General features: G+C 38.2%; 2 protein-coding genes across 6 annotated transcripts; both read right to left on the bottom strand.

Moving 5' to 3' along the window:
- Nucleotides 1-241: 241 nt before the first annotated feature.
- On the bottom strand, nucleotides 242-7,182 carry LOC117993259 (facilitated trehalose transporter Tret1-like). 3 transcript variants are annotated; one of them, XM_069506609.1, is made up of 5 exons: nucleotides 7,043-7,182; nucleotides 6,175-6,254; nucleotides 3,986-4,121; nucleotides 1,531-2,282; nucleotides 997-1,193 (listed from the first exon to the last, which is right to left on the bottom strand). In XM_069506609.1, exons 2-5 carry the CDS (start codon nucleotides 6,196-6,198, stop codon nucleotides 1,143-1,145), a joined length of 963 nt encoding a protein of 320 aa, XP_069362710.1. In that variant the 5' UTR covers nucleotides 6,199-6,254; nucleotides 7,043-7,182; the 3' UTR covers nucleotides 997-1,142. The 3 variants fall into 3 exon arrangements, with proteins under 3 accessions (XP_069362707.1, XP_069362709.1, XP_069362710.1); XM_069506606.1 differs by having other exon boundaries at nucleotides 242-2,282; XM_069506608.1 differs by lacking the exons at nucleotides 6,175-6,254; nucleotides 7,043-7,182 and having other exon boundaries at nucleotides 242-2,282; nucleotides 3,990-4,116.
- Nucleotides 7,183-13,522: 6,340 nt separating this feature from the next.
- Nucleotides 13,523-20,766, bottom strand: LOC117993197 (facilitated trehalose transporter Tret1-like). Of its 3 annotated transcripts, none has more exons than XM_069506352.1 (4): nucleotides 20,648-20,734; nucleotides 18,471-18,525; nucleotides 17,531-17,666; nucleotides 13,523-16,975 (listed from the first exon to the last, which is right to left on the bottom strand). In XM_069506352.1, the coding sequence occupies exons 3-4, from the start codon at nucleotides 17,652-17,654 to the stop codon at nucleotides 15,687-15,689; spliced, it is 1,413 nt and encodes a 470-aa protein (XP_069362453.1). In that variant the 5' UTR covers nucleotides 17,655-17,666; nucleotides 18,471-18,525; nucleotides 20,648-20,734; the 3' UTR covers nucleotides 13,523-15,686. The 3 variants fall into 3 exon arrangements, with proteins under 3 accessions (XP_069362453.1, XP_069362451.1, XP_069362452.1); XM_069506350.1 differs by lacking the exon at nucleotides 18,471-18,525 and adding an exon at nucleotides 19,426-19,491 and having other exon boundaries at nucleotides 20,648-20,727; XM_069506351.1 differs by lacking the exon at nucleotides 18,471-18,525 and having other exon boundaries at nucleotides 20,648-20,766.
- Nucleotides 20,767-27,392: the final 6,626 nt, after the last annotated feature.

The raw sequence follows: 27,392 nt of genomic DNA, 5'->3' as shown, positions 1-27,392 counted from the left end.
TATTTTTTGTGATGTAACCACAAATTCACTGTTTTCGGATTTATTCCTTTGCTTGTGCTATAAGACCTAGTACCTACCTACCAAATTTCATGATTCTAGGTCAACGAGAAGTGCCCTATAGGTTTTCTTGACAGACATGTCGTCGGACAGACGGACAGACAGACAGACAACGAAGTGATCCTATAAGGGTTCCTTTTTCCTTTTGTGGTACGAAACCCTAAAAATAAATAAAACAAATAAATAATGATGTTGACCATGATCAACCAACATGCTCTCATTTGTTTACACATACCACTCTTAACGTATTTTTAAAAATATTTACAAAAAATAAATCACAAATAACAAAAAACTAACAGAAACAACAGAAAAAAAACCGGCCAAGTGCGAGTCAGGCTCGCGCAATGAGGGTTCCGTACTACAGTCGTCGTACAATTTGCAGGATAATTCAGAAACTTTGATACATAAAAATAAATAAAAATCTGTTTTAGAATGCACAGGTGAAGACCTTTCATATGACATCCCAGTTAATATAGTTATCTTACTTCAAATATTGAAAATATTAATTTTTAGTTCATGAACACAATTTAATTTTTTTTTTGTGTGATGTAACCACAAATTCACGGTTTTCAGATTTTTCCCCGAATGTCAGCTATAAGACCCACCTTCCTGCCAAATTTCATGATTCTAGGTCAACGGGAAGTAGGTACCCTGTAGGTTTCTTGACAGATCGACAGACAGACAGACAGATAGACAACAAAGTGATCCTATAAGGGTTCCGTTTGTTCTTTTGAGGTACGGAACCCTAAAAAATAGAAAAAACAGAAAAAAACATGATGAAATGGGTCCACTAGCAGCGGGGTAGGACCCAAGCTGCCATGCCAGTGCAGTGCCAGGGCTCCAGAGTGTGGAATCTCATGCCGTCTCAAGAATCACTGCCTTCTGTTTCTAGTTTTGTTATTACGTGGGGTGGCCTTACAGCATCAATGGTTATTACTAAATTTGATTAGCTATCATCTTGATTTTCGCTTCCTCATCGTTGTCAATAACGTCGTTTCTGAATTCTCCGAAACTGAAGTAGTCTTCGATCTCTTGAAGGGTTCTGTCCTTGGTTTCTGGTAGAATGAAGCACAGAACAACTAATGCTAGACCAGTAGCGGATCCAAAAACAGCAAAAGTTCCATACACTTTAACACCTACAAGTAGGAACGGTGTCACTTGCATACCTATTATGAGATACAAGGACAAAAGAATGCCTGCTAAATTGGACCCTACACCTCTATACGCTAATGGAAAGAGCTCACCCAATAATGCAAGCGGTATTGGTGTACATCCTAAGTTAGAAAGAATAAAGTATCCGGAGAATAAAAGTATAGGAATCCAAGGTCTGTCTTTAGATATTATTCCATTAGCCGTCAGATAAAGGTAAAGACAGACACATGCTAAGATAAATAAAGCTGCAAAACCACTGCTGAATAAAAGAGTTCGCCGTTTCAAAACTTTCACCAACGCTGACGAAAACAAAGTACTCACTGTGATTATGAGATCAATACCCAGAGTGTAGTAAAATGAATCTGCAGAATTCCCGGTCACTTCTCGAATAATTTGGATCGCGTACGCAGGAAAAATGTGCCTGCCACAAGCTTCTAGCAAAAGTCCGCAGAAGACCATTACAATCATTGGTTTAAGAAAATCTTTTTTGGTAAACTTATTGCAAAGTTCCGATAACTTTTCCGATATAGACGTCGACTTATCGAATTTTAGCTTTTCTTTTTGCGCTTGAATCAATTCTTCTATTTCTCTTCTCGAATCAGAGCTTGTACCTCGAAGCCAATAAAATGACTTCTGACTAGAATTAAATCTCTTTTTGGAAACCAACCAAGCTGGACTTTCAGGCCATGTGAAGACTATTAAAATTGCAACAATATGGGGTACTAATGCCACAAGCGCAACGTATTTCCAGACTAAGAAATGGCCGAAGATATGAACAATCATATTTCCAAAGCTTACAGCTGTGGTTTTGAGATTTAAGAACATTCCTCTATTCTTCGGGCTGGTGTACTCGCCGATTATGACTGCCCCCAAGGTAAGCGAAGCGCCTGCTGTCAGTCCACATAAGACTCTTCCTATTAACAGGGTGGTAATATTTGTGGATAAGTATATTAAGATCCAGCCGATGATTCCGGGTATCATGGTGATGATTTGAGCTTTCTTCCTGCCGTACCAATCCATCACGTATGACAATATTAGTAAAGCAGGAATACTGGATATGCCAACACATGATGCTGGAACAAAAAATACATATTGTAAGGAAAATTATTAAATTACTGAATGAGAGATCGACTTTAGAGGTCTGAAATCGGAATCTGGCCTTTACCCTTTCTTCGCGTCTTGAAGAACAGTTAAACTGGCGGCCCTGGTTATTATCATTTACTTTAACGGCGAAGGAAAATACCTTGAAGACACCTGCATGCCTGAGCGTTCTCCATAATATTCTCAAACGTGTGCCAAGCCTGCCAATCCGCACCCGGCCAGCGTGATGGCCAAGTGACTATGGCTTAAAATTTAAACCCTTCTCACTCTGAGCTCAAGTACTTGTCTCAACTACAATGTCTTGTGATGATGATTATTTATTACTAGTGGTCCGCCCCGAATTAAGACCTCACGGTATCCCATAATTCCCAATAGTTTTCACAATAATATTAACAGCGCCATCTAGTAACATTATTATGAAGTTATTTTAAAATACTGATGCCCATTAAAATACCATACCATCAGATCATCGCTACCAATCGCATGCAACGTCTGCTGGATTTGCTCCCGGATTGGCTGGATAAGTGGAGAATGGCAGTCAACGTGGGGAAGACTGCCGCGATCCTGTTCGGCATCCGGAAGCCTTTACGTCAGCTCCAACTGCGAGGGCAGGGCATAGAGTGGCAGACTTCGGTGTGCTACTTGGGGTGTCGCATCGACAATAGCCTGAGCATGATCCCCACTGTGAATCACGCCGTGGATCACGCCAAGGCTGCCGCGTCGATGCTGTACCAGATCCTTACCTCAAGCCTCTCACTGAAGACCAAGCTCCGGATCTATGGAGCCTATGTCCGCTCACGTCTGACGTACGCGGCTCCTGCCTGGTATGCTCTCTGTTCAGAATACCAGAAGAGCCGCTTACAAGTCCAGCAGAACAAGTGCCTACGCATGATCGTAGGAGCGCCGAGGTACGTGAGGAATGATGTCATTCATCGCGACCTCAAGACGCCCACCGTGGAGGAGTACGTCCGTACACTTGCGCGGCGCATGTTTGCGCGCGCGGATTACGGACCTTACACACACCTTCACGGCATCGCTCCGCTGACCATTCGACCACCGACGGGGCGTCCTCTGCCTCGGGAACTCCTACGACCGCCACCACTAGCGTGGCACGCAGGAGATCCTAGCGATGATGATGACGACGCGAGACCCACCGGATACGACACTATCTCCGCGCGCGATGGCCAGCCTATCGTCTGCAGCGCGGAGATCTCCACCGGACCAGACACCACCCCCGTGCGCGACGGCGAATCTATCGCCCGCAGCGCGGGGAACGCAACCAGCCACGAGGCCCCAAGCCAAGATGGCGGGCCCTAGCCAGTGAAATTCCGGCTAGAAGACCAACACCGGGGTAACATGAATACCCCGCGCCCTACCCGGGTAAGGAGGCTACGCCTCGAGGCCCGTACCCCCGCTTGGCCTTCGGCCAACCGGAGAAGACCCTGTCGTCGTCGCCCATTAAAATGAAATAATTTCATTTACTAATTTTAATGTAGCCGTTTTTCACTATAGCCTTGAATTCAATCTCCACTTTAAAGCCCCCCATTTCATATGGGAGCCCTCCTGAGATAAAGCTTTTTTCGACTCGGAGACCATCGTTTCGCTCGGTCAATAATGTATATTGTATATCGCTCACAACCCGACAGTTTAAGACTTTAAGTGACAAAGTACGTACCTACCCAAGACGCAACATGCAGATCAGCTCGTATCTCGGAGTCGGGAGCCTGGATGGCCGGCAGCAGGATGGAGGGGAAACTCAGCACCATGCCCTGACCCACCATGTTCAGGAGAACCCCCATCACCGCCCAAGTCTAGAAATATATATCAAATCAAATAATTAATTTAATGTTGTTCTATTTTACTTTTAATTTAGATTTAAGTTTTTTTAAAATATAATTGTCTATCCCTTTTTTTCAATAATTTATTCAAAACTAGCTGCCCTGGCGAACTTCGTTCCGCCTAACAGTCAATTCAATTTTTTTAAATTTTTCTCTCCGTAAGAACCATCCTCGTACTTCAAGGAATATTATAAAAAAGAATTAGCGAAATCGGTTCAGCTGTTCTCGAGATTTGCGATGACCAACACATTTAGTGATTCATTTTTATATTTTAGCGTTTAATTTTTATATCATAGAATATGTAATAAGTTTCACTTTTTGATTGTCAGTTGTTGGATTTGTAAGATATACTTAGTGGTGATAATTTTTACGCAAACTTAAAACTAAAGCTACGAGCTATACTTAACATAAAATCGGTCAAGCTCGCCGTGCGAAGCCGGGGCGGGTCGCCAGTCAAAATTATAATCGACCTAGGGAGAGCTGGGTATCCTTAACACCGATCTAAAATCCAGTTAGAAAAGCCAGTTCTTGATAATTAACTTGTTTACACTTAGTATTATCCAAATGTATAGTACGCGGCCGAAAGTAATGTACATCGGCCTTTAGAATGACATTTCGGCTTTGTAGAGCGTTGTCTCTGTCACTCATACCTATATGACGTTTTGTCGGTCTCACGACAGGGACAGCGGTCTACAAATATGCTACCTCCTTCTAAACGTCGATGTACATTACTTTCGGCCGCGTACTGTACCTAGGTAGGTACCACATCAAACACAATATGTATCATCATCATCATCATCATCATCATCATCAACCGATACCACGTGAGCTTCGTTACACTATTTATAATACCCTAACTAAACCACACTTAATATAAATAGGTACTTAATTGAAGTTTGGGGAGTGCTGCCAAGACAAGATTAGTTCATCTGCAAACTGCTCAAAATAAAATAATAAAAATTCGATGAGGTTTTAGATTTAATTTAATTTATTTTAGTTTTAATTTAATGTTGTTTTTTTTTTTACTTTTAATTTAAATGAATTAGATAAGGCTAGCTTTAAGTTTCATTGTAATATTTTTATTTTCTTTTTCTGTTAATAAACTATATTAGGTATTAAATCCAGTTAAATTTGCTTAAAACTATATTATTAAATCCAATTTTATTGCGCTGGAACCATGTCTCATTAATTTCATCGAAATGACGTCATTTTGACGTCAGCTGAAATAAAAATACACCATCAGCTTGAAACTTAAGTCTAGTGCTGACGTCACTAAAAAGGCAGCCACGCGCATTAGCAATTTGCAGGATTTGAGCACCTACCTGCCAAATTTCATGATTCTAAGTCAATGGGAAGTACCCTGTAGGTTTCTTGACAGACCGACAGACAGACAGACACACAACGAAGCTTGGACGATCTGCTTGGACGATCTATAGGTTAGATCGTCCAAGCAACGAAGTGATCCTATAAGGGTTCCGTTTTTCGTGTTGAGGTACGGAACCCTAAAAAAAAAGGGTTATTTCTTGTGCGATGATACGGAACCCTTCGTGTACGAGTCCGACTCGCACTTGACCGGTTTGTTCTGAGTGTCAATGAGACGATTAATTAGCCTAATATATACAATATACATGTATGTACTATGTAGGAAGTAATAATAATTATTGTTGTAGTTGTACGAAGTACTTCCTACTTCCATGAATAAATTAATGATAGTTATCTATGTCTCCCAGTAAGAGCCATTATAGTCCAGTGGTTACGACGTCCGCCTCCTATTCGAGAGGTCGGGGATTCGATCTTGGCCACGCACCTTTAACTTTTCGTTAATTTCGTTTGGAAAAAATCGTGAGGAAACCTGCATGCCTCAGAGTTCTCCATAATGTTCTCAAACTGTGAAGTCTGCCAGTCCGCACTTGGCCAGCGTGGTAGACTATGGCCAACACCCTTCGCACTCTGAGAGGTGCTCTGTAGTGAGCCGGCGATGGGTTGATTATGATGATGATAATGTCTCTGGTTTGCCAATACTAACCTGCTTTATAGCTGGTGAGACCATGTCGTTAAGAGGGCAGCACCGAGCAAAAATGTGAGAAGGGTGAATTATTCATGTACCTACCGAGAAAGATTATTATTAGAATAGAATATATTTAAAAAAAATTACACATGTACACTATATTAATATTCCTAAGCCATGCTTACTATACTATATCGTTTTAAAATAAACTATGATGATAAACAAAAAAACAATTAAGTATATTATGACATATAATTTTGGAAAGCTATAGAAAAAAAATATAGAAAAAATAATCACCATTTTTGATTGAAACTAAAAAAAAACATTTGGACATTAATTGGAGCACTTTTTGGAATTCATTCATTCACACATATCATGTAGGTATGTGTTCTGTTTTTATTTCATGAGGAAAAATTAAAGACTGATTAGAACTGTGCCAGTTATCACACATTAAGGTTTCATAGGTAGGTATGTACTTATTTTACCTACTTTTCTGTACAAATAAATTGCTTCTAAAAGTCGCTTTTATTTGAATTATAATATTATATTCTTATCCTGTAGGAGTTTCTGTTGGGACGTTTTTTGTTCCTGACTGGCTGAAATGATGCGTCTCCCGATTCTCTAAAGAATATAAGTACCTATAAGTATATGCCTAGCCTTTTCCCATGTTAGTTGGGGTCAGCTCATAGAGAAAAGTAGTTTCCAGTGTATTTCACACTGGAAACATCTCTCCTAACCATATTTCTAGAAGTTGTTCTAATTTGGGTCGTCATTTTGGTTCAATTTGGTTTATGTAATTCATGGTTAGGAGTAGAAGAATGGCTTTAGATATTACTCGATTCTCTAAAGAATAGCTTAGGAATATTAAAACCGCCAAAAAACTTACGTGGTATTACAAGTTAAGCGACGATATGAGGCATAAACATTATCACTGACATGGCACATTGAACCTCTCTTAATTGATCGCGATATGGCACTACTGACTACACCTGTCCTCAGTCTTGCTGTTTGTACACACTGAACAGTTGAAGCTCGATGTTATATTACACGGCATTTAGATTGCCTATCGCTGCATGCTTAATGCAGGTACTGTACCGGATCTACTCGTGTGGTACCGGTCCGAGAGACCGTGGTGTATATTGAGAGAGCGCTAATAAATAATTCTTCAGGGCAGGTTCGTCCGTATGGGCGAATTAGACGAGGGGATGTTCGAATTTTAGGAGCATAGCTGTTTGGCTAAAATAGACCTAGTGATTTTACTTAATGCCCAAGACACGGGTCTGCCCGCGAAATTCAAATTTAATTTGGTTTTTCACCATTTGTAAACTAATGCGACAAAGTAGACTAATAACATTCAAATTTAATCCCTAGCAGTATCATCTACACAGGCTTATATAAAAATCTTTACTTAAAAGTGTCCAGTTTAAGAAATTAGTCAAAATAATGAGTTTGACGTGAGCTACTCACAAATTACTCATTATTTGACTAATGTTACTAATGTTTGTTTAATGTATGAACTTATGTTCATTTAGCGAATCTCAAAAAGATGTTAGTCGAGTTAAAAAATTATTAGCAGAATTGAAATTGGACCATTTAGACCCCACCGAGAAAAAATCGCTTCAAATAATATGCTCTAAATACTCAGACATATTTTTCTTAGAAGGTGACAAGTTAGGTGTAGGTATCGAACGTTGTAGAACAGTCGATTATGGTGAAACTCGACACCAAATCCACACGAGTAGATATCCCAAACCCGTGTATACAAAACCTTATCGCTTGCCACAGGCATCGAAGCAAAAGTACAACGTATGCTCGATGACGACATAATAGAACCATCTAATAGCGAATGGAATAGCCCAATATTACTGGTGCCTAAAAAGTCAGAAAACGGAAAAAAATGGCGTTTAGTGATAGATTATAGGAAGGTTAATGAGTCAATTCAGGACAATAAGTTTCCTTTACCAAATATACCAGACTTAGATTCACTTTCTGGGTGTATTTATTTCACTCATTTGGATTTGTATCAAGGATTTTATTATTACTAGTTTTGCCACGAGTACTGGGCAATACAGAATGAAGCGTCTAGCCATGTAATAATTATTAGTCCTAATGCATTCTCTAGAGTTATGTCAATAGCAATGTCAGGGTTAACCTTCGAAAAGTGTTTTATTTACTGCGATGATCTAATAGTATTTGGGAGAAACAGAGAGACTCACAACTAAAATTTAATAAGTATATTTGAACGGCTCAGAAAAATGAACCTTAAGCTTAACCCACTTAAGTGCGAATTTATGAAAACACAGTTACTATATTTACGTCACGTGGTGTCAGCTGAGGGTGTTCTACCCGATCCAGAAAAAGTTAGAGTGCTACAACACTACCCGATACCTACAAATTCAGACGAGGTTAGACGATTTGTAGCGTTTTGCAATTATTATAGAAAATTCATTCCACATTTTTCTGAAATCACCTTACCATTAAATAAACTATGCCGGAAAAATGCAATATTTTCATGGTCACAAGAAGGTCAAAATAGTTTCGAGATATTGAAAAATAAATTAATTACACCCCCCATTTTGCAATACCCAGATTTTTCTGATAATAACACTTTCGGTCTTCAAACTGACGCGTCAGGCGCAGCTATCGGTTAAGTTTTGTGTAATAAAGATTTAAAACCCGTAGCCTACGCTAGTAGACCTCTAAATAAAGCGGAATTAAACTATCCAATTATTCAAAAAGAGCTTTTAGACCATGCCTATACGGTAAGCAATTTATCATTAAAACCGACCATAAACCTCTAATTTATTTATTTGGCATGAAAGATCCGTCAACAAGACTTTTAAAATTCAGATTGCAGTTAGAGGAGTACGACTTTAAAATTGAGTATGTAAAAGGCAGTGATAACGTCGCAGACGCTCTGAGTAGGGTGACCATAAGTTCGGAAGAATTAAAATCATTGAATAGTAAAGTTAGCTTAGTAATGACAAGAACTCAGAAAGCTAGATTAGATACAGAGGAGTTGAATAGCAACGTAGACACGAGGGATCCTTGTATAAATGTACTTCGAAAAAGTATATTTAGATATTATAGCTCCTTTAGATAAAGATATAGATGGTAATGTTTATATTTTAAGTTTACAATGCGAGCTAACTAAATACGTTCAGGCGTACCCTTTGCAGCGTAAAGAGTAAGTGTGGCAAGAGCCTGTTACAGGCTACCCAAAATTGTCGCGAGTGACAAAGGCGACGAATTTCAGTCAGAAACGATGAAAGAGGTATGTAAGCTACTTCAAATTGAAAAGATTAATTCTACAGCTTATCACCATGAGTCGATAGGCTCCTTAGAAAACACTCAACAAGCATCTCGCTGCATATTTGCAAACATTATGTGACGGACATCCAGAAATTTGGAGTCAGTGGCTTCAGTTCTGGTGTTTCTCATTTCCATACACAGACTAAGTATACGCCGTACGAACTCGTATTTGGCAACAGTTGTAGTTTGCCTAGTAATTTAAGAAGTAATGTAGTAGAGCCACTATACAGCCAAGATAATTATGCACTTGAGCTTAAGTATAGGCTACAATTAGCATCTAAGGAAGCGAATAAAAATTTAGTTTTAAGCAAGTTAAAAAGGAAACATGTATGGGACAAAAAGTGTAATCCTATTCAGTATCAGAAGGGTGATTTAATCTTGATCAAAAATGAAACTGGTAAGAAACTGGATAAGCTATACGGTGGACCCTATACAGTGTTAAGTGAAGATGGACCTAACGTTACAGTGCAAAATGGTAAAAATGTCGAGACTGTCCATAAAAATAGGACAAAACCATATGTTACCTAGTATTAGTGTTTAGCTTATGTTTCTTTACTTATGAATACGCGAGGTACCTACGCTCGCTATTATTTTTTTTTTTTTTTAATAGATATAGCGAGCAAACGAGCAGGCGGGTCACCTGATGTTAAGTGATTACCGCCGCCCATGAACATTTGCAGCACCAGAGGAACCGCCGATGCGTTGCCGGCCTTTTAGGAATTTGTTGGTCCGCCCCTTGAATAACCCCATGTAAGTATATTAATATTGTAATATATGTATAAGTATATTATTATTGTAGTCTGGTAGCTAACTACCTAAAATTGCATCATTAGTGCCTAAGGCTTTTATATTTCATTACGATGACATGCATGTACCATCGTATTGTACCTATTACATTATATTTTAAATTTCATATTGTAACTTGTAAACAACCTATAAGATTGTGAATGTTTCGAACAGCTTATTTCTATAATAAGTATTAGGTAATAAGGAAATCAAACATTCGAGCCTCAATAGCTCAACCGGTATAGGAGTGGACTGAAAACCGAAAGGTCGACGGTTCAAATCCCGCCCGTTGCACTATTGTCGTACCTACTCCTAGCACAAGCCTGACGCTTAATTGGAGAGGAAAGGGGAATATTAGTCATTTAATATGGCTAATATTCTTTAAAAAAAAAACAAGTTTACTTTAAATAATTTTTATATTATCAAAAAAAAATTTTATTCAAACATATTTTTTTTAAAACCACCCCGGTGATGTAGTGGGGTTATGCATTAGTAGCAGTAATAAACGGGAGCTCAGTACCCGTAGTACAATATTTTACGTCTCACCAAACCAAACCAAATTCGAGAGTCGAAATACTTCCGCGTTACAGTAAACTGGATCTTAAACGCCTTGTTTTAAAGCTCAAGTTTGTCTACACTTCTACAGCCAGCACTCCAAGCGGAAACATTGCGAAATTAAAATCAGTGGCATTGAATATTTGACTTCAATTCAAGGCGGTTTAGGTCCATTTTACTGTAACGCGGAAGTATTTCGACTCTCGAATTTGGTTTCGTTTGGTGAGACGTAAAATCTTGTACTACGGGTACAGGACATGGAACAATTCGCACGTGTTTGATTTACACATCCCATCTACGGGACCCCAACGGGCAACATCACACGTCAGCCGAAATACCATCAGCTCGAAACTTCAGTCTAGTGCTGACGTCACTAAAATGGCGGCCACGAACAGTAGCAGTTTGCGGGACTTATAATGCGTATATTGCGTCTCTTACGCATTTCGGCGAGAAACTAAGTACTTGTTTACCTTGTAAGTCAGTTAAGTAAAAATAGATTATTTAGTGCTTGATATGTTTCCGCCCTAACTTGAACTTGAACTTGGTTTGTTCTTGTTTTTTGTAAAAAAAAGTTTTGTAACATTCTCTTCCCGCAAACCTTGTTGTGTTGTTTGTTGTTATTGTTGTAGTGTTGTAGCGGTGATAGCCTCGTGGTTCTGACATCGGCCACCTACTTAGGGCGTTTGTGCACTCATCCGTGAAAACACGGATTCCGGAAAAATACGAATCGAATGAGTACGTATTTGTATAACGGCCACTACGAAGCATAACGAACCAAATACATCCGTATTCGGTTCGTATCCGTGATTCTTCGAAATAATTCTTCGAGGCCCGAGTTTCGATCCCTACGACCTTGAACTTTTCGGAAAATGGGTGATGGCTGCTATTTAAATCAGCGACTTTTTATCAAAATTCAAACGTCAATAAATCGCTCGCTTAGTAAGGGAAAAGAAAAAACCGGCCAAGTGCGAGTCGGACTCACGCACGAAGGGTCATAAAACGAAAAGGTGACTGACTGACCCTATCAACGCATAGCTCAAACTACTCGACGGATCGGACGGCTGAAATTTGGCATGCAGGTAGCTATTATGACGTAGGCATCCGCTAAGAAAGGATTTTTGATAATTCAACTCCTAAGGGGGTGAAATAGGAGTTTGTTTATGTAGTCCACGCGGACGAAGTCGGGAGCATAAGCTAGTTACATAATAATTCTTAACAAAATTATGCACTGTGACATTCTAGTCATCTTACAAAAAACGAACCAGTCTTCCAAGTCTGCTAGATTATATTATACCTAAGTAAGAACTAACTAAAAAAATTTACACAAAACAATAACATTTTAATAAGTAATTAAAAAGATCAAATTAATTACTTCCTTAATCTATTCTCATATTATTAACTTCTTCGCTTTTATCTATACTAATAAATAAAATTAAAGTGTCTGTCTGTAATTTTGAAATAACTACCTCAAATTAAGCTCAATTATATTATGGTTATTGGAACTGTACCATAACTGAATCACACTGCCTCCCTGTTTCTGTCTATCTGTCTATCTGTTTGAACGGACTAATCTTCGGAACGGCTGAACCTATTTTGACGGGACTTTCACAGGCAAGTAGAGGATCAATCAGGGATAACTCCCTGTATGTATGTTACAATAGGCTACTTTTTAACCGACTTTTAAAAAAGAAGGAGTTGTGTTTTTCTACACCGAAATCTCCGTGATTTTTGAACCGATTTGAGTATTTTTTTTAATCGATAGAGAGACTTTGCCACATTGTCCCATATAAAAATTGGATTCTAAATCCTGAATCCTGATGCTGTACAAGACCTGACCACATATTGGAGGTACCTACCAAGTAAAGGCTTTTTGAAATCGAGGACCTAATTCCTCAGCCCTGATGCTGTAAGGATTTGCATTCTTAAATCGTTGTGATCATGCATTTAAATGTTTTTACGGGTACTGAGATATCTTGCATCTCGGGCCCTCTCGGGGACGGGCAGGCTACGGATAGGCTATTGTCCTGGAAAATCAAAAGTTCCTACGGGTTTTTAAAAACCTAAATCTACGCAGGCGAAGCCGTGGGCATCAGCTAGTAAGACAATAAAATTTGGTCATGTGCGAGTCGGTACGGAACTATTGGTACTAACTATACATCGTATGTACTAGCTGATCAGCCCGCGACTGCGTCCGCGTGGATTTTCGTTTTTTAAAATCCCAAAAAAAAAACCCCCGCGGGAACTCATTAATTTTCCGGGATAAACAGTAGCCTATCTGTTAATCCAGGGTATAATCTATCTCCATTCCAAATTTCAGCCAAATCCGTCCAGTAGTTTTTGCGTGATTGAGTAACAAACATCCAAACATCCACACTTTCACATTTAAATTATTATATTAGGATTAGGATTAGGATTAGGATAACAGTAGGAACTTTTAACGTGGTAATATTAATAGTTGTTATAGCGGCAATGGAAACACATTTTGTGAAAATTTCAACTCTCGACAGGTTCATGAGATTCATCCCGCTGACAGACAGACAGACGAACGGACAGACGGATGGCCAGCAAAGACTTAGTAAAAGAGTCCCGTTGGCATCCACCGGGTACGGAACCCTAAATAGTAAAAAGTTGTCGTGTTATTTCCAGACACAATAGTAACAATAGGAGGGTTATGTTACGGACCGTAGAAAATAGAAATAAATGAAACAGTGTAGGTACTTAAATGTTTTTATTTCAAAGAAAAATACAAAAAATCGATCAAAATAATATGTGAGTCGGATTCGCACACGAAGGGTTCCATACAAATGCCACTTCTTAATTTTGTTTAATTTTCATGGCAGCCATTTTGAATTTTTTATTATATGTATTTTGTTGTTAGCGGCATTCACAGAAATACACATTCTGTGAATATTTCAACTTTCTACTTATTACAATTAATGCGGAGGTCGATTCCGTAAAACCTGCATCAATCATCAATTTATACAAATACAAATACAAATACAATTGTATTTGTATTTGTATTTGTATTTGTATTTGTATTTGTATCAATTTATGGTATTCTTGTTGCAAAAATGCATTGTAGCCAATAGTGAGCAAGCATCAACCAATCAGAGGTGATTGCGATCGTGACATTGTAGCTGTCAGTTTACCGCAATCGAGTTGCAGATACAGCCCGCTGACAGACATACGGACGGACAGCAGAGGCGTAGTAATAGGGTCCCGTTGGCACCCTTCGGGCACTGAACCCTAAAAAACAGTGTGCGTCCCAGCCTACTAATTCGCTAACACTGAATGATAGCCACCGAGCATATTTGTCATTTTTTAATCCATTGAAGGTTTTCTACTAAAAATTATTTTGATATCACTCTGTGAAGCAGCAATGAAGAACTAATCAATGTCAAATGAGCCCAGTGGCTCAGCGTGACTGGCTCATTCAGCGTTAGACACTGAGTGAGCCAGTCACCCCACTGGTTGGCAAGGTTGTAAAAGGTCGTGCTTCACTAGAATAGAAATAGGTACAATTTGTATAGTACGCGACAGGTCGAGGTAGCAATCGAGGAGGGAACGCCCCGCACACCCGCACAGCGCTCGCGCCAACCCAGTGCGGGCGAATGCGGTTGACGAGTGGGCGTGCGGGGCGTCCTCCGCCTCATACCGCGATTGCCATCTGTCTCGACACTCGACCTGTCGCAGTAATGTCTGTGTCAACATCCGCTGCAAGCCAACTTCCGCAATCTCTTGCGGAATGACTTCTGCAAGAAATTGCCGGTCTTAGACCACAGTCCATCACGCTGGCCATGTGCGAATTGGCAGACTTCACACACCTTTATACATTATGCAGAACACTCACGCATGCGTATTATATAACTGTACCCACTACCCTAATCATTAAATGTAAATTACATACACATTTATATTTACAGGTCCCTACTTATTATTTAATACTATGCTAATGTTATGTACCTAGTTCCTTATCTTAATAATTTTATTATTATACTAAACCTATACTTAAGTCGCCACGAAGAGCATTTTATCACTGCGGCAAAAATCACAAACATTAAAGCTTCTAGAAGATGGCTGACGTACTTTTGTAATTAAACATCATAAACGTTTTTGAACAGTAAAAAAATTGCAGTCCGTGGGAACAGCCGATAGAAGTGCAAACTTAAAACTATACAAAGCAATAAGCATTACTAATTAGGAGCTGTTAGTCTAGCTGACCCGCCCTGGCATGCATCGCTCGGGTGGAATTTAGAAAATCGAGGTGGGGGTTGAATACAAAATCCTGAAACACGTATTTCTTCATTTGTGACCGAAAACCCAAATGCCAATTTTTATGCAATTAACTTGAAAAATGACGGACTTTCATACAAACTTTCACCCCCTATTTAACCCACTTAGGAGTGGAATTTCAAAAATCCTTTTTAGTGGATACCTACTTTTTATAAAGAACACATCCTCAAAATTTCATATCTATAGGACCAGTAGTTTAGGCTGTACGTTGATATCGGCCAAGTCAATCAGTAAGTCAGTCAGTCAGTACTTTGAATTTTATGTATAAAGGAACGGCGGTAGAGCACGTCCGAAAGTTACACGGGCTCAAAGATTTCATAAATATTTATCTGCCCATCGAGCCCATATTATGACTTCAAAACTATTTTTTCTAGAACCCGTGTACAAAATTTCATTTGAATTTGATTGGTTAGTATTCAATTGAAAACCAAACTGTGTTTGGGAAAGCGCCGAGGAACACGTATAGGAAAACGTCTCGCCGTATTTTGTTTTCAGAATACCAATTTCAGTCGCATGCACATACAGATTAAAAGATTCTCTACTCCACTCTGTCTGTACTTGCATGACCTTACAAACCAAAAAATCTAATTTGTGTGAGGTATCATCTTCATTTTCGCTTCCTCATCATTATCAATCTTATCATCCCTGAACTTCCCGAAATTAAAGTAGTACTCTATCTCTTGAAGAGTTCTGTCTTTGGTCTCAGGAAGAATGTAGTACATACCAACTAAACACAGACCCATGGCCGCCCCATAAGTCGCAAACGTCCCATATACCTTCACACTTGCCAGCAAATATGGTGTTACTTGCATGGTTACCATAAGAGTTAAAGCTAAGATGATACCTGAAACGGCTGCTCCTACCCCTCTATGTGCTAAAGGATATAGCTCTCCTAATAATGCAAGAGGAATCGCAGTACAACCTAAGTTAGACAGAATAAAGTATACAACAAATAAACCTATAGGGATCCATGGCCTATCTTTAGATATGATTCCTAATGCTGAAAGGAATAAATACACACAGACACACACTAATATGAACAAAGCTGTAAATCCACTCCAGAAGAAAAGAGTTCTCCGTTTGAAAACTTTCACTAAAACTGATGAGCATGCAGCAGACGTAGTTATAATGATATCAATTGCTAGAGTGTAGTAAAAAGAATTTGTTTTACTCCCAGTGACTTCACCAATTATTTGTAACGCGTATGCAGCAAAGAAGTGTCTCCCGCAAGCTTCTAGAATGATCCCGGCGAATAACATTATAATCGAGGGTTTCACGAAGTCTTTCTTCGTAAATTTGTTGACAATCTCTAAACATTTTTCTAATATAGACATCGATTTTTTCTGGTCATCCCTTTCTTTTTGTGCCCTTATTAGTTCCTCTAACTCCCCTCTCGATTCTGGACTTGTCCCTCGAAGCCAATAGAAGGATTTCTCACTTGCTTCAAACTTCTTTTTGGAGGCCAACCAAGCTGGACTTTCTGGCCACGTGAAAATGATTAATAGTGCAAAAAGATGGGGAGTCATGGCTACCAGAGCGATTTGATTCCACGTGAGATAGTTGCCAAGAATATGTACCATCGAATTTCCAAGACATACTGCTGTAGTTTTAAGATTGAGGAACATTCCTCTATTTGCTGGGCTTGAAAATTCTCCTATAACCACAGCTCCCAAAATGACAGTACCTGCTCCAGTGAACCCGGATAGAATTCTTCCAATAATCAAGGCAGACATATTAGATGCAAAGTAGATAAAAACCCATCCAACGATGCTTGGTATCATTACTATGATATGCGTGAATTTCCTCCCGATCCGATCCATTAAGAATGATGATATAAAGAATCCAGGAATGCCAGCAGGTGCTACGCATGATGCTGGAATAAAAACAAAATGCGTATAAGTGTAATGAACTGATGACTTACGAAGATCCAGGTTCTTAGAATTGAGACCAGAATCTGTAGACGTAAAAGTTAACAAAATTAATCATATGAATGCTTCCATCCATACTAATATTATTTTCACGGCACATTTGTTTAATTGATTTTGAGGTGCAGTGGTGCTGAGGTAAAACAAACGCCACACAAATCTTTTAAACACTCAACCTACGTGCATCTTCAGGAGAAGTAGACCCCCACGCACCATTGAAAAGTGCGTTTGTTCCTGTGTTTCATCGGATCCCGCACAGTAGCCTGCTTCTATCCAAAATATCCAAGTATGGAATTACTAGGTTACGTCCGCGACTTCGGCCGCGTGGACTACACAAATTTCAAACCCCTATTTAACCCCCTCAGGGGTTGAGTTTTCAAAAATCCTTTCTTAGATAATTATGGTAGCTATCTGTATGCTTTTCAACCCGATTCGTGCAGTAGTTTGAGCTATGCGTGTCAGTCAGCTTTTCCTTTTATGTAAATATATAGATAAGTACGTACCTGCCCAAGAAGCGCCATCCAGGTCAGCCTTTATCTTGGAGTCAGGAGCCAGGAGGGCCGGCAGCAGGATGGAGGGGAAAGCCAGCACCATACCCTGCCCCAGCATATTGAGCAGCACTCCCATCACCGCCCATGTCTAGAAGCAATTGGTAACTTATTGTATGGCCATGTAGAGACCATGAGCTGTGATAAGACATACCTCCTATTCTGGAGGTTCAGGGTTCGATCACAGCCAAACACACACCCCTAACCTTTTGGCGTTTTTTTTTTCTTTTTCTTTTTTGTTCAGATACAAGTTAGCCCTTAACTGCAATCTCACCTGGTGGTAAGTGACGATGCAGTCTAAGATAGAAGCGGGCTAACCTGGAAGGGGTATGGCAGTCTCTACATAGTCTAAATATATAAAACGAATGACTGACTGACTGATCTATCAACGCACAGCTCAAACTTCTGGACGGATTGGGCTGAAATTTGACATGCAGATAGCTATTATGACGTAGGCATCCGTTAAGAAAGGATTTTTGAAAATTCCACCCTTAGGGGGGTGAAATAGGGGTTTGAAATTTGTGTAGTCCACGCGGACAAAGTCGAGAGCATAAGCTTGTATAAAATAAAGTCGCTTCCCGCGTCTGTATGTATGTATGTATGTATGTATGTATGAACGCGTAGATCTTTTAAACTACGCAACGGATTTTAATGCGGTTTTCACCAATAGATTGATTGACCACCGATAGAGTGATTCAAGAGGAAGGTTATCAAAAAATTAGAGATACAACCTAGGGAAATTGAAATAATGTGAATTAGGTTGGATATAATCCTCTCATTCGAGATTTTCCGAGGCGCGTTGACCCTAAAAATGGTCAAAGTTACACGGAAATAATGTATGGTAGAATTGTTTCGCTTAAAAAGTTAAAAAAAAACCGCGATAGCGGAAACCTACATATATCTTTGAAGATTGGCTCAAAATACTCGATTTTATGATTTTCAAATGTGATCTGAAACAAAGCCTTTGAGGGTGTTTTTACTGACATACTATTTATTCTTATCAAAATAAAATAGTTGATCATCTGTAATATTCAATTTAGACCAAAATTGCTCTTTACATTTAATTTAGAATCTTAAGAGATATCACAAAATTAAAATAATATGAAATATCGTAAGATTAAAACTAAAGGTTCGTACGCACCTGAGCGGCGCGGCGCGGCGCTTCAGCGAGCTGCACGTCGCGGCACAGAGCGTCAAAATATCATTTCTATCATTTTGTATGGCGCATATCGCACTAGAGCGGCGCTGCACAGCGCTTCACCGCGCGTTGCCGCGCGGCACGGCTGGAGAGAATATTTTGAAGCGCAGCGAAGCGACGCGCAGTGCAGTGACGCTAGTGCGACATACCCAGCACGGCGCTTCGCGCTCGTACGCGAACGGGTATAAAAGTGACGCGCAAGTGACGCGAGGTGCCGCGTACTGAAGTTGTAGTGCGGTAGACACCGTCGAGCGGCCTGAGGTGACGCGTTCTGCAGTCGGACTGAAGCGCCGCGCCGCGCCGCTCAGGTGCGTACGAACCTTAACGCGCAACAAAACGAGACGGAGGCGGGCGGCGCGGCGGACGGTGCCGCGGCGCCTATAAAATCTCCTCACTGACACCACACTCTGTGGTAGGTACCATAATAAACCCATGCCCCTTTGGTTTCTACACGGCATCATACCGGAACGCTTAATCGCTTGGCGGCACGGCTTTGTCGGTGGTAACTAGCCACGGCCGAAGCCTCCCACCAGACCAGAAATTTAAAAATTATAAAATTCCAAATCGAATCGAACCCGGGACCTCCCACTAATAAGACCACAGCGCTTAAATCACTGCGCGACGGAGTTAAGTAGGTAAATGAATTTATTACTTGCTTAAACGCTGAAGGCAAACATCGTGCGGAAAATTTGCATGCCTGGTTCTCAAAGGTTGTGTGCTGCAATCAAAATGTATGGTAATTGGTAGCCCATAGCCAGTGGCGTGCACAGGGTTTGAAGCTAGGGTAGGCACTAGTTAAGTAGAAGCCTGTTCACTGGCAGGTCATAATGAAAAATATGCATTGAACTATTATAACCTGCACGCCACTGCCCATAGCCCTTCTCATTCTGAGAGGAGACCCGTGCTCAGTAGACTATATACGCGACAGGTTGAAATAGCAATCGGAGAGGGAACGCCCCGCACGCCCGCACATCCCCCGCGCTAACCCAGTGCGGGTGACGTGTGGGTGTGCGGGGCGTCCCCCCGCCTCATACCCCGATTGCTATCTTGACCTGTCGCGGATTAAACGTAGTAGGCCTCTGATATAAGATTACTAACCCCAGCAGGTTAGGCCGGGCGTTGTAGATCTCATCAATCAGTTAGGACAAATTCTTTTAAAAAAAAACGGCCAATTGCGAGTCAGGCTCGCGCAACGAGAGTCCCGTACTACAGTCGTATTTTTTCGACATTTTGCACGATAATTCAAAAACTATGATGCATAAAAAATAAATAAAAATCTGTTTTAGAATGCACAGACCTTTCATATGATTAGGTACCCCATTTGATAAAGTTATCTTACTTTGAAAATTGAAAATCCTAATTATTAGTTCATGACCACAATTTAATTTTTTTTGTGTGATGTAACCACAAATTCACAGTTTTTAGATTTTTCCCCGAATGCATAAGACCTACCTACAATCCAAATTTCATGATTGTAGGTCAACGGGAAGTACCCTGTAGGTTTCTTGACAGACCGACATACAGACAGACAGACAGACAGACATCCTATAAGGGTTCCGTTTTTCCTTTTGAGGTACGGAACCCTAAAAAGGTTGCTATATAAGTTGAACGTGTGTATCTGTGTATCTGTCTGTAGCATCGTAGGGTCCAAGCGGATGAACCGATTTTGATTTAAGTAGTTTTTGTTGTTTGAAAGAGTGTTCTTAGTTATAAGTTATAACCCAAGAAAATATGTTTAGCCGTTTGAAGATCATCAGCTCGTTTCTAGTTGACGAAGGCATCTTCCACTAGTCTGATCGATTCGAAATTTAGTATCCTATCGACTTTTCTTCCGCAATGTCCGTTGGTAGGTTCAAGGTAGGTAGGTAACCTACCTGTTTAACTGCCGGTGCCACCATAATTTTTGAAAACACAAAACCAAAATTGCCAATGACCACGATAATGTTATTATGATTATATTACCATGCAATGACTTTTCGCACTGGATCTTAACTTGATACTAAGGCATTTGCGTATATTCTACGCAAATAAAATCTTGAGATGTAGTAAGCTTTAGATTATCATATCAATGTCCAAACAAAGAGGTTATAACATACTTTCTAATAACTTAGTAGGAAAATCCTTTGTGATTCAATGATAAGCAATATCATACAAAACTGTTGGTACACTTAGATATCTGTCTGCTTAGTATGAGACTTTATATTACAGGATGTAATTAGAACGCTAGCGAAAACTCAGCGTTATTATTATACTACCACTTCTTCTTCACGCGTCGATCCCTCGATTTTGAGGATCGTGGGTCCCTCGAGATATCACCTTGTTCACGATGTTGTGCCATTTTTCCCTGTTGGAGGCCGTACGGAAGGCATTGCAGAAGGGTGTGTCGACCACCGCTTCTCGTATTAGACAGCAGCTTGATTTTTAATGTATTTAAAATCGAGACATTGGTCTTATGCTCCGTCCAGGAAATGTTGAGCATCCGTCTCCAGCACCACATTTCGAAGGCATCAATCCTTTTCCGGTCAGCAGATTTAAGGGTCCGTGTCTTGAATACGAATATGGAAAAACATTATACTACCTAACCCAAACACACCAATAACCATTTGCTTATACTTGTAGTTTTAGTGATTTAGTATTTTTTAAACCCGCAATGCGCGTGCAAAACTCGAAGTCAATGCACCGTCTACGACGCGACAATGACCCTGCGGCACCTATCTACACAAAGTTCGTAACCTCTAGCGTCAATCACATGTTTTATTTGCTCATTTTGAACTTTTAAAAATTCAGGTGTATAATATACTAGCTTATGCCCGCGACTTCGTCCGCGTGGACTATACAAATTTGAAACCCCTTAGGAGTTGAATTTTCAAAAATCCTTTCTTAGCGGATACCTACATCATGATAGCTATCTGCTTCCCAAATTTCAGCCCGATCCGTCCAGTAGTTTGAGCTGTGCGTTGATAGATCAGTCAGTCAGTCAGTCAGTCAGTCAGTCAGTCAGTCAGTCAGTCAGTCAGTCAGTCAGTCAGTCAGTCAGTCAGTCAGTCAGTCAGTCAGTCACCTTTTCGTTTTATATATTTAGATTTTATGCGTTTTTTTGTTGTTGTCGATTGTTTTCGATTTTGCTAGCGTTCTTTGTACACCCTGTATATCATCAACGTTGATAGAATTCGATATCGAAACAATTAAGGCCAGAGTAAAATGGATCTAATGGTCCTTAATCAAAGGTCAAAAATTCAGTATCACTGTTTTTAATTTCACAAATGTTTCCGTATGGAGAGCTGACTATAGATGTATGGGCGAACTTGAGTTTTAAAACAAGGCTGTTAAGGTCCATTTTACCTTAACATTGAAGTAGTTCGATGCTCGAATTCTGTCAACGTTTGATGTAAAATCTCATACGAAGAACGCTGAATAAATAATAATTATCTATTTATCTAAAGGTAAATAGTTGTGACTTGTTAAATAGAGGGATTTTTATAGCGAATGTAAATGGGAAATGTTTCTTAATGGAGTCTTCCACTTCATGATCAACCCATCACCGGCTCACTACAGAGCACAGGTCTCCTCTCAGAGTGAGAAGGGTTATGGCCATAGTCTACCACGCTGGCCATGTGCAGATTGGTAGACTTCACACACTGTAACTGACCTGTGGTCCTACCTAAGAAAGCCCTGTCCTACCTCAGATACAGAACTACCTATAAATGTTACTCCTAATTTAATTTTAAAGTGGCTCGTGCATCATCTAGCAGAAGGATCTTTTGGCAGTGTTGTGCCCATAATAAACCAAGAACTTTTAGAGTATCAGAAGTAATGAGTTCATCAGACAAATGACTTTACGGGGTTTGAGCAAAGGAAGTGGGTGTTCACATATTGAAAACTAACACATTATTTTAAAACGTGCGTTCGTGTATTGGATTTGTCTAATCAATCATCCGGTTGTTTGCGTATTGAAATTCAACTGACTACCACGTTCGGGCTTTGAAAGTATGTGTTCGCGCATTATTTTGAAACGTGTGCTAGATTAGCCTCAGAAATAGAGAGACAATAGAGTCAGGAATCACCTACTGAGAGCCTAAACCTTAATTCGTTATCAATAAGCTAGGGCGTGGTTGAAGGTAGAAAACAAAATAAAAGATTGTATAAGGAAATAAACTGTTTTATTCAGGGAAAAATCCCTCCATATCAAAGTTTATCTTTACCATTACTTATTGCTTTATCATTAAATAATTTATTATTTCCTTTAAGAAAAATCTACCGCCAGTTCGAAAAAGCATATCTACCGAGAGAAAGAACTGGCAAGAAAAAACTCGGCGGTGTCTATCCACAATTATTGAAAAATAGATACATCTATGGTATTACCATAACATATCCAACCCACATCGGGTATAAGCATAAACTATTACAAAGGAATACCAGTTGAATAACAAATTACACATTAAACAACATACATAGTATAACAATAGAAATATAAAATCAACAATATTCGTACCTGTAGGTATGTCACAGCTTCTTATTAAAAATAGGAAAATTAATTATGTCTACCGTCAAAGCAGAGCCATTTATAGCCCTTTGGCTACCCTTTCCATAAGTATAATGATACCATATAAAACTCAAATTCAATAGAGTCGACAATAGAGATTAAACTTTAGTTTTAAATTTATACACTTCAAAATTCCACATTATACTCTATTTAAATCTACAATTACTTTACTTCTAAAATATAATAAAATCAATTTCACCATGTAAGACCTTTGGATTAGCTGCTATATATTATCTGTTACGTCTGTAGTATTTTGTCTATCATTTTGACGTGCCTCTGTTTACAAATAAAATGTCAATGGTTTAGAATTAATTCTTAAGCAAAATCTAAAGAGTTTAGTAGCAATTTCAAGAAATAAATAGCAACTCTAACCATTTATCTTATACGGCCAAACTGACAATTGCTTCGTTCTCGAAGCAACAAAATAAAAACAAACAATTCGTAAAGTAAATTTTTAACAACATCAAAACATTTTTTTTTTTTTTTTTTTTTTAAACAACATGTCTGTGGCTTCCAACAAAATTAAAAAAAAAACATTTTAAACATGTGTGTGACATACAAAATTACCACACAGTTTACTCTCAAAAATACAAGAAATATTTTTCTCGCCACAGCACATAAATGTTTCCAAACAAGATATCCTTTAACCCCATTGGTTTTAAACCAATATCAAAAAATATTTTTAACACCACTGGTATTAAAGCGATATTATAAAAGTACTTTTCAACACCGTTGGTTCCAACGTTTTAAAGTATCATCTACAAAATATCCTTCAACACCATTGGTTTTAAGGCAACATCGTAAACCATCATAAAATTGTCCCTTAACACCATTGGTTTTGATCCATATATCACTATACAATTTTTCCATTGATCGAACATTTGATCAAAGTTTTAAATAAATTCCAATAAAATATAGAGATGAATATTAAACAAAGATAAATTGCAACTGAACAAATTGTAAATTATCAGAATTTAAAATAATATGTTTCATAAAAAAGAACCATCAAAATGAAAAAGTTACAAAAATATTAATATTTCAAAATAAGTTAAATCATAAGAACTTTTTTTCAATTTCAAGTTAATAATTTAAAAAAAAATTAATAAAATACCATCGACTCTTACTCCTAAAGTACCAAAGTCAAAAACAAAGGGTAGGTATATAAAAAGTAAGTATATGTAAGATATATCAAAACAAAACTAACTACTATGTTAGAAGAAGTAAAAATAATCAAAGAGTAAACTTATCTAATTATCGTTATTTACTTTCAAAAATATTTTCTATTCAATCTCTTTTTGTCTATCTGCAATCAGTCCTTGGACTATACAAAAACATTTGTTGCTTCCCACATCCAATGATGTGCCAACAACCTTCCTTTTTAAATAAATACCAAAACATTTTTCCACAATAAAATATAAAAATCCAAAAAGATCGTAAATAAAAACATAAAGGTAGGTATCAAAAACTAAAATGTCAAAAATACCACAAAAATAATTTACATTAAAAAGATCGTCAAAGAAGTAATCAATATCAAAAATAGTTAAACACTTCAAACATCAAAAACATCAAAAAATCAAAAGTATTATTCAAACAAAACAACAAAAACGGCATTATAAAATATTAAACACAAGTGGGTAGTCAATAATCTCTAAATTCCAATATTCTAAATTTAAGTTTCAGGTTTAACCATAGTCCACCACGCTGGCCAAGTGTGGATTGGCAGCTCCATTACATCACATTACATAACGGTGGGTATATATAAAAAAACAATGACATCAAACAATCAGTAGCTACTAGACTTAGCGGCATAGCAACAGGATAAGACATCAGCAGCCTAACCTATCCTTATATAAAAACTACAAAAATAAACTCCAACAAAATTTCTTAAGTATTGTAGGTAGGTATCACAAATCTTTCATCTCTACGTTTCGCGAGTGAGAACTCCGATGCAAAGTCAATAGCAAATTTACAAAAATGGCCACGCTAATCGCGTTTCTGATCAATGAATCATCAATATTTAACGAATGATGCAATATGTATTTCTGTATTGTTCTTAATTTGAAACAAAATTACAACAAAAAAAAATTTTTTTTTTTTTTCTTTTTTTTTTTTGGTTCTTTTTTTCCTTCTTTTCTCTCTGTCATTATGTAACACATAAATAAATTATATACATCTATTCGGCCAACCTGAAAAGTACTTCGTTCTCGAAGTACTTACATAGGAAATGCCTCAAGAACATAACTAAAAAAAAGTAAGATGACTCATCACTCGTAAAACAATATTCAATGATTCAATGTCAACATCACTATCATATAAATTACGAATATACGGCTAGACGTCAGACGTAAATTAAAATAGAACACAAATTAATCATCAGTAAATATTTACTGACAAACTTGCTTTAGTTTTTCACCGCTCGGTCAGTCTGACATTTAACCACATTTTATCGTATGATCATTTAATAAAAATTTCATACCAACTAACTACCTGCAAATTTTTAACATTAATTTACGTAATATCGATTTGTGTTACTAGCTGGGACATCATGCGATTAAACACCTTCAAACATAATCTGAGTCATTGAAACAGAACATCTATACTGAACACAAAATTACCCGCAAAAATTTTATTTATTTAGTACCCACATCTTTATTTCTATAATACAATTAGTTTTAAAACAAATAAAATGACGACAGGTACTATGAAACTGTGTTACTACATTACACAGAGTATTAATAGGTCCATGATTACGCAATAAAACTTTCTAAGGCCTACCTGCCTGAAAAATTGTCTTGCAAAAAAGTTTTAATTCACTTTCACTTTTTTTTCATACCATATTTTCATATTAAGATTTCCAGATTTAGGGTATCCAATGTCCATTGTGGTACCTCTCGTGGACGTCAGTCATCACAACGCCTGTTGGAACATCTTTGATGGCTTTTCACAAAGCCATCCGAATTCGCCGGTATTTCTGAAACTTGTACAAACTGCATTAGAAAAGGCACAATTCAGCCATATCGTATCCCACTTCTGATGCTAGATTAGCCTCAGAAATAGAGAGACAATAGAGTCAGGAATCACCTACTGAGAGCCTAAACCTTAATTCGTTATCAATAAGCTAGGGCGTGGTTGAAGGTAGAAAACAAAATAAAAGATTGTATAAGGAAATAAACTGTTTTATTCAGGGAAAAATCCCTCCATATCAAAGTTTATCTTTACCATTACTTATTGCTTTATCATTAAATAATTTATTATTTCCTTTAAGAAAAATCTACCGCCAGTTCGAAAAAGCATATCTACCGAGAGAAAGAACTGGCAAGAAAAAACTCGGCGGTGTCTATCCACAATTATTGAAAAATAGATACATCTATGGTATTACCATAACATATCCAACCCACATCGGGTATAAGCATAAACTATTACAAAGGAATACCAGTTGAATAACAAATTACACATTAAACAACATACATAGTATAACAATAGAAATATAAAATCAACAATATTCGTACCTGTAGGTATGTCACAGCTTCTTATTAAAAATAGGAAAATTAATTATGTCTACCGTCAAAGCAGAGCCATTTATAGCCCTTTGGCTACCCTTTCCATAAGTATAATGATACCATATAAAACTCAAATTCAATAGAGTCGACAATAGAGATTAAACTTTAGTTTTAAATTTATACACTTCAAAATTCCACATTATACTCTATTTAAATCTACAATTACTTTACTTCTAAAATATAATAAAATCAATTTCACCATGTAAGACCTTTGGATTAGCTGCTATATATTATCTGTTACGTCTGTAGTATTTTGTCTATCATTTTGACGTGCCTCTGTTTACAAATAAAATGTCAATGGTTTAGAATTAATTCTTAAGCAAAATCTAAAGAGTTTAGTAGCAATTTCAAGAAATAAATAGCAACTCTAACCATTTATCTTATACGTGCGTTCGTGTATTGGGTTTGTCTAAACAATAATTCGTTGGTTCACGTATTAAGTCCTATTAAGCATGAATCTAAATAAGTAAATCTTCCTTTAGTTTGTATGGACAACAAGATAGAATCATGCCGTAA

Source organism: Maniola hyperantus, chromosome 23, assembly GCF_902806685.2.
Source record: "Maniola hyperantus chromosome 23, iAphHyp1.2, whole genome shotgun sequence".
Lineage (NCBI taxonomy): Eukaryota > Metazoa > Arthropoda > Insecta > Lepidoptera > Nymphalidae > Maniola > Maniola hyperantus.
The sequence above is the reverse complement of the archived record's forward strand: the minus strand, read 5'-3'. Positions and strand labels throughout refer to the sequence as shown.